Genomic DNA, 8045 nt, shown 5'->3' with positions numbered 1-8045 from the left:
CCAGTGTACATCGCAATTCATCCCCCGAGAGCGACAACCTTTCTTTCTGGGTTTAATTTTTAGGAATGTACTTTTAGCTCTACGTGCAGCCAAATTTGGTTATTTCACACAGTTTAAAAAGATTAAATCTTTGCGAAACATGCTACATAACTGCACTAGGCAGTGCTCAACAGCTCAAGCTTGAAACGGAGCGAAAAAATGGTGCCTTTCGTGCCCGGTTTGAGCGGATACTACTCCACGTGCTAAAAAACCGCGTCAGCAGTCGGCACTCGGCACGGCCCCCACGCCCACGTGTCAGCAGGAGCACGATTCGTGGGCCCCGCGGCCCAAACGGCCCGCCTAACCGCACCCACACGGCCACACCATCCTCGTTCGCTCCGCGCACCCAGCTCGCTCTCTCGCTCCCAACCCTCCCCCACCCCACGCCTCCCTCCTCCCTCCGTTCCATCCTCGCCCGAGCTCTCCCCCTCTCCCCGCATCGGCTCGCAATCCCCGCGCGCGCAATCGAGTTCCTCCTCCCCCGACCGGCCGATCGATCCCCGCCGCCCGAGCGCCTCCTCGCCGTGGTATTCCGATCGATGCATTGAGCTCCCGCCCAGGCAAGGGCCCCGCTTCTCGGTTCTTTCATCTCTGCCCATTCCCGCCTGGTCTCCGTGATTTCTCGATCCTCGTCTGTTTTGCATGATGACATACCGATTTGGAATCCGGTGCAATGACAACGTTCTGGTTCGCGGCGGGGGGTACGGTGTCGATGTGTGGGTTTCTAAAAAAAATTGGGTGAATTTGGTGGCTCGTCGTGGGGTCTTTGTTAAATTACTTCTTTGATAATGATTTGCTGGTCCTGCCATTGACTTTTTTGCCTTTCCATTTATTTTAATTTTATGTTTCTGCAATATATATTAATCGGTTTAAGGTACTATGATTATTCCTTGTTGATACGCTGTTTCCTTCAATACTAGCCTTTTCAATTAGTATTGTTATTATTGTTTATGAAAATGTGATGTTGTTATGGCCTATATTTTTTCCCTTTCTTTTGTATAATGTGTTGGCTGAGTGAGTCCTTTAACTTATGATGATGTGTGTATTGATATCGACAAGCGAAAATTGTGGCCATGTTTGACGAAAACGCCTGGCCACAAGGCAATCAATCTAATATGTTATCATAACTCTAAATACTGGAATGCTGAGAATTAGACAGGGAGATCCTATTTTATGAGAGGCCGATGTGGTGAGTGCTTTCTTGGTCCTCATTGGCCACATGCTGCTAGTCATAGCAAGTTGGCAACACTGTTGCTTTTCAGCCTTGTGCCGCCTTTAGCTTTGGCCAGGGAGATCAAGTAACACCTCAAGCACCATTGTTGTCTGTTTTCATTGTTGCTGCCGTTGCTCTTCATCAAAGTTTCCTTTTCAACTACGTTATCCCCTATGTCCATTCGTTCTTCCAGAGGCACCTGAAACTGAATTCAGTGGCACACCTTTGACCATGAACGTTAAATTATGACTGTGTAATCAATGTATTTCATTCCCGGTAGTAACTAGGAGAGTTTATTTAGTTCCTAGTGTCACTTTAAGAAGAGCTATGCTCAATTTGGAGTTAGGCAGTCAACTAACGTATGTAGTATGTACACATATGTAATATCTTACTCTTCTTTGTTTTTTTCAAGACTGGATCTCAATTTGTGTTTTGTCTAGTGTTGGCGTCTATTGTTATAGTATTGGTGGCTTGACGGGCTTACAAGCTAGTGACCCTTAAATGTGTGAAAATATCCTCAGAATAAGGATAGTTAGTTATGCCCAAGCTCTCATCCCCGATATTACGTACATTTCCAGGTAACAGGTTTCTACCACTCTACAAAATAGAGCAATTCGCTGAAATGGGGGGTGTGATTGGAAAGGGAGACACCCCAAGGTACAGTTCAGCAGCTACAAAGTTAGAGCAGAAGATGGTTGATGCCATGCAGCAGAGGGCACAACAAGGGACTTCCCTGAAGTCATTCAACAGTGTCATCATGAAGTTCCCTAAAATTGACGAGAATTTGAGAAACTGCAGGATTATCTTTCAGCAATTTGGTGAGCATTATCCCCCTGTATGTAAAGTTATCGACTAATGTTGGTAGTGTTAACCTTGTATTCTACCATGCCATCAAAGTTTCAAAACTCAAGTCTGACAACTAGTTTGAGATACGTTAATTCTGAAGTTTCTGAACTTAACCTACTTGGGATAATTTTATTTCGTGTATTGTATAGTAATTTACTAGTAATTTCATATGTAATCGTACTATCCTTTATTGTTCTCTCTTTTCCTAATATCTTTCTTTTTCATGCTCTAACAAATAATGTTCTGTATTTTGCAGATGAAGATTCAAATGGTGAAATAGATCAATTAGAACTGAAACATTGTTTCCAAAAGCTGGATATCTCATTCACAGATGAGGAGATAAAAGATCTATTTGAAGCGTGCGACATATATGAACACATGGGCATGAAGTTCAATGAGTTCATTGTCTTCCTGTGCCTTGTTTATCTTCTCAATGATCCAGCTGTGTCAGAAGCAGTATCCTTCATACTTCCAAATATAAAATACACCTACTTCCATATTTCTGCTATCACTTGGTGCTTTACTGCTGCTGCTACACCATGTGAGAACTATAATTATTAAGAAATACATGACCCAGTTCATAAAAGCAACGTTGATTTTCTCCATTATTATGAACAAAATATCAATATGCTTATTTATGTTTGGCAGACTACATAATACGAATTAATTTATCAAAGCTAGTGATAGATAGGTTCTCTTGCAATATATATGCTTATCATGCAATACATTAATTAATCAACATAGGGAGTAGGAATCACATGCAAAGTGCCTTCGATCAGGTTATTCAGTAAAGATATAAATTATGTGAAGTTCCATAAAATACTTCAAGAGAAGTACTTAAAAATTGTCCAAGGTATTCAATTTTTTTTCATGAAAGTTTTGGTCATTGCAAGAAAAGACATCATATAATGGCAACTAGGTAGATATGTCAGACTTCTGCACTGGGATCCTTGTTTACAACTTTACATGTGTCAATGTTCTGTTTTCATAAGGAGACTTGTTATGTCCTTGATGTGTTGCTTTAGAGAAAAAGAATGGGATTAGGTAACCTTGAGCCGACTTTTGAGACGTTGGTTGATGCATTTGTGTTCTTGGATAAGAACAAAGATGGATATGTCAGTAAGAATGAGGTGATAGAAGCGATAAATGAGACCAGTGCAGGAGAACGCTCTTCTGGACGCATAGGCGTGAAAAGATTTGGTGAGTGATCTAACCTGCAGCGGCATATTGAATCCTCTATAAAATCACTCTCATACTTTTCTGTTGGTTAATCTTTGATTTCTCAACTAACTTTAGATTGCAAATGCTAATCGGCTTTAGACATGTTATGCTGCTGCACCGTTACTTTTCTAGGCATCTCAGCAGTTCAGAAGGACACTTTTAGAAAGTGAATCTGGTGGCAAAAACAACTATGACTATGTTTTCACTTCCTTTCTCTAGTTTTTCCTTCTGGAATTACCACCTCTCTCTACCTGCTTTGCAATGGCCTTGTGAGATAGGCAACCCTTTTTGGCTTAAAAAATAATCGATACAAGTCTCAAGCTGCTGGCAATTTTAATTTCCTTTGGAACATTGGTGCCAAGCCTCAGCAATAGGGATGCCTCAGTTTATTTATATTCCTTCGTGCTTTGGCTTTTGAAGAAATTTTGTTCAAGTTCAACAACTGCATAGGAGGTTTGGTGCTTAGTGCTTATTCCAGCCCACATTATGAGAGTTTCCTCATTTATGTTGACCCTGATGTTTATACTCTTTTGGTGGTTCCAGAGGAAATGGATTGGGACAAGAACGGAACGGTGACCTTCAAGGAGTTTCTTTTTGCCTTTACTCGCTGGGTGGGGATCGACGATAATGAAGATGACGACGATGATGAATAAGCACAGCTGAAGATCTAGCCATTCTGAATAGGCCAAGTCAGCCCTCGGTAGCCTCCAGCAGCTTTCCTACTTATGATAATGAAAGAGTAGTTTAAAATGTTCATTGGTGCCTTGCCAATTATGTCTGTTTATGTTTTGTTAATAGAATGAACCAAAGTTGTTGAGAATTTGGCGATAAAACTTTGTGCTTTGGTGTTGTCTGATCATAGATAACCATGCCATTGAAAACTTTGTGCGCTCAGGTATTGGAAGCAAAATTGTGAAGTTTGGAAGAGAGGTGGTCTTGTTTCCATCGAAATTAAACAAAAATTTTAGGATGAAATCAAACTTTTTTTTCTCCTTAAAAAAAGAAAGAAACTAAACATTTTTTTTCCTTTGATACCTCTCGTGGCCTCCCTTTGCATTGATAGATACACACCTGCACGCACCTGCGACAAAACTACAATGTCCAGTTGCAAGTATATTTCACTGGCATTTAGGTGTAACAAAGTTACAATGTCGAGTTGCAAGTATACTTCACAGGCATTTAGGTGCTTCTGCTGTTGCAGAAAGAGCGATATTTTTCATACCGTTACAAATATATGGTAAGAGTTATCCATGTCAGGGCTTGTCAATCCCCTCCAATCCCTTCTGAGAAGGTGGTGTTAAAGGAACAAGCGCTCAAAGTATTAGCACCAGTCTCAGGCTTTGTTGGTGACCAGGGGGAGAACGCCGAGGATACTAAATCCCTTTTTATTTGAAAAGCATCAAATCTAATCTATTATAAAAGTTCATCGAAGTTCGGAAGGGGGTGTTAACGGAACAAGTGCTCAAAGCATTAGCACCAGTCTCAGGCTTTGTTTGTGACCAGTGGGAGAACGCCGAGGATACTAAATCCCTTTTTATTTGAAGAGCATCAAATCTAATCTATTATAAAATTTCATCGAAGCTGGGAAGGGGATGTTAACAGAACAAGTGCTCAAAGCATTAGCACCAGTCACAGGCTTTGTTGGTGACCAGGGGGAGAACGCTGAGGATACTAAATCCCTTTTATTTGAAAAGCATCAAATCTATTATAAAAGTTCATCGGAGTTGGGAAGGGGGTGTTAACGAAACAAGCGCTCAAAGTATTAGCGCCGCTCTCAGGCTTTGTTGGTGACCAGGGGAGAATGCCGAGGATACTAAATCCCTTTTTATTCGAAAAGTATCAAATCTATTATAAAAGTTCGTCAAAAAACAAAGCATTTTAAAGGTAACAAAAGTTACGTCGAGATTCTGAAACCACCGATGACCACTACTGCCGCTAGAACGCGCTGCTGTCGCCGCTTCCCTTCCGGAGCCGGCTTGACCATGTCGATGAAAGCCGGGAAGTCTTCGTGCATGTCCCCTGAGGTCTGGCGCTCTAGAACCGCAGTCATCGTCATTGAACCCTTGCAAAGATTTGAAGCATCTAACACCAAATCTCGTCACATAACGAGAAACCCTAATCTCACCATCCCAGGGAGGCGGCGGGAATCTACACCGGTGCTTCATCAACTATGTCCATACGAACAAACTCGAGGAGGATCGGATCCCTGAAGACAAACTCGAAGAAGAAGCACTGCCATCCGCCCGAGCGCCGCACCTGCGAGGACTAAAAACCCTAACCTAAACTACTAACCGAAGCAAGGCACCGGGATTTTCCTCCCTGCCACTAGCCGTCGGAGCGGTAGGAAAAGGGAAGGCGAATCCACAGGCTCGTCGGTGAAGTCTGGAGGGGAGAGTTTGTCCTAGCCATCTAGGGTTAGTTACTTAGCAGGATGTGACACCCCGACTTAATCATGCACTAATCATATACGCAAATGCGCATGATCAAGATCAGAGACTCACGAGAAGATATCACAACACAACTCTAGACACGAATTAAAGTCATACAAGCTTTATATTATAAGCCAGGAGCCTCGAGGGGCTCAAATACATAAGCACGAATACACAAGAGTCAGCTGTGTTGGAAATATGCCCTAGAGGCAATAATAAATTGGTTATTATCATATTTCCTTGTTCATGATAATCGTTTATTATCCATGCTAGGATTGTGTTGATAGGAAACTCAGATACATGTGTGGATACATAGACAACAACATGTCCCTAGTAAGCCTCTACCGGACTAGCTCATTGATCAAAGATGGCTATGGTTTCCTAGCCATGTACATGAGTTGTCATTTGATAACGGGATCACATAATTAGGAGAATGATGTGATGGACAAGACCCAAACTATAAATGTATCATATGATTGTGTCAAGTTTATTGCTATCGTTTTCTGCATGTCAAGTATATGTTCCTATGACCATGAGATCATGCAACCCACTGACGCCGGAGGAGTACCTTGTGTGTACCAAACGTCGCAACGTAACTGGGTGACTATAAAGATGCTCTACAGGTATCTCCGAGGGTGTCTGTTGAGTTGGCACGGATCAAGACTGGGACTTGTCACTCCGTATGACGGAGAGGTATCTCAGGGCTCACTCGGTAATACAACATCACAAGAAGCTTGCAAGCAATGTGACTAATGGTTTAGCCACGGTATATTGTATTACAGAACGAGTAAAGAGACTTGCTGGTAACGAGATTGAACTAGGTATGGAGATACACACGATCTAATCTCAGGCAAGTAACATACCGATAGACAAAGGGAACTACATACGGGATTAGATGAATCCTTGACATCGAGTTTCGACCGATAAGATCTTTTTAGAATATGTAGGAACCATTATGGGCATCGAGGTCCTGCTATTGGTTATTGACCGTAGAGGTATCTCGGTCATGCCTGCATAGTTCTCGAACCCGTAGGGTCTACACACTTAACGTTTGGTGATGATATAAGTATAGTTGAGTTATTATGGTGGTTACTGAAGGTTGTTCGGAGTCCCCGATGAGATCTGGAATGACGAGGAGCTCTGGAATGGTCCAGAGGTGAAGATTGATATATTGGATGGGCATTGGAGTCCGGAATTGTTCCGGTGGTACCGGGTGATGACCAACATGACCAAAAGGAATTTCCGGGGGGGGGGGATAAGTGCTGGGAGGCCTCATGGGAAAACGGGAGGGGGCACACCAACTCACTAAGGGGTTGTGCGCCCCTCCCACCACATCTCACGTAACGAGGAGGGTTGGTGCGCCCCTAGGGATGCCTCTCCCTTGCTTGGGGGGCAAGGCACCTAAGGGGGGCTACCCAAAACCCATTTAGGGTTTCCCTTGTGGCCGCCGCCCCCCTTGGGGAAACCCTAGGGCGTCTCCCCCTCTCCCCCTTCCCCCTATATATAGAAAGGTAGAGAGAGGGCAGCTGCACCCATCCATGCCAAGGCGCTGCCCTCCCTCTCCCTCGTAGCCATCTTCTTCTCCATAGTGCTTAGTGAAGCTCTGCCAAGATTTCTCCACCACCACCGCCACCACGCCGTCATGCTGCCGGAGGCCTCGACCTACTACTTCACCATCACTCGCTGGATCGAGGAGGTGAAGGCGTCATCAAGCCGTAGGTGTGTTGAACGCGGAGGTGTCGTCCGTTTGGCGCTAGATTGGGAGTTCGCGGGGCGGATCGTGATTGGATCACGAAGACGTTCAACTACATCAACAGCGTTTCTTAATGCTTCCGCTTAGCAATCTACAAGGGTATGTAGATGCAATCTCTCCTCTCGTAGACGTCCATCTCCTAGATTGATCTTGGTGAGCTTAGGAAGTTTTTTGTTTCCCATGCAACGTTCCCCAATAGTGGCATCATGAGCTAGGTCTATGCATAGATGACACCACGAGTAGAACATAAAGGAGTTTGTGGGTGTTGATATTCAGATTGCTTCCTTCCTTGGTCTTTTCTTGATTCAACGGTATTGTGGGATGAAGCGGCCCGGACCAACTTTACGTGTCCACGTACATGAGACCGGTTTCATCGACATACATGTGACTTTGTTGCATAAAGATGGCTGGCGGGTGTCTGTCTCTCCCACCTTAGTTGAATCGGATTCAATAAAGGCGGTCCTTGTAGAAGGTTAAATAGCAACTTGCATATCACCTTGTGGCTTTGCGTAGGTAAGAATCGTTCTTGCTAGATACCCATAGC

The 8045-nt window shown here is 43.7% G+C and overlaps 1 protein-coding gene across 2 annotated transcripts; it reads left to right on the top strand.

Moving 5' to 3' along the window:
* Positions 1–389: 389 nt before the first annotated feature.
* On the top strand, positions 390–4244 carry LOC123136707 (probable calcium-binding protein CML21). 2 transcript variants are annotated; one of them, XM_044556181.1, is made up of 5 exons: positions 390–599; positions 1831–2070; positions 2355–2554; positions 3124–3298; positions 3863–4244. In XM_044556181.1, the coding sequence occupies exons 2-5, from the start codon at positions 1875–1877 to the stop codon at positions 3970–3972; spliced, it is 681 nt and encodes a 226-aa protein (XP_044412116.1). In that variant the 5' UTR covers positions 390–599; positions 1831–1874; the 3' UTR covers positions 3973–4244. The 2 variants fall into 2 exon arrangements, with proteins under 2 accessions (XP_044412116.1, XP_044412117.1); XM_044556182.1 differs by having other exon boundaries at positions 395–599; positions 1838–2070.
* The last annotated feature ends 3801 nt before the right edge of the window (positions 4245–8045 follow it).

This window comes from Triticum aestivum, chromosome 6B, assembly GCF_018294505.1.
Source record: "Triticum aestivum cultivar Chinese Spring chromosome 6B, IWGSC CS RefSeq v2.1, whole genome shotgun sequence".
NCBI lineage: Eukaryota > Viridiplantae > Streptophyta > Magnoliopsida > Poales > Poaceae > Triticum > Triticum aestivum.
Note: the sequence above shows the minus strand (reverse complement) of the source record. Positions and strands in the feature narration are given on the sequence as shown.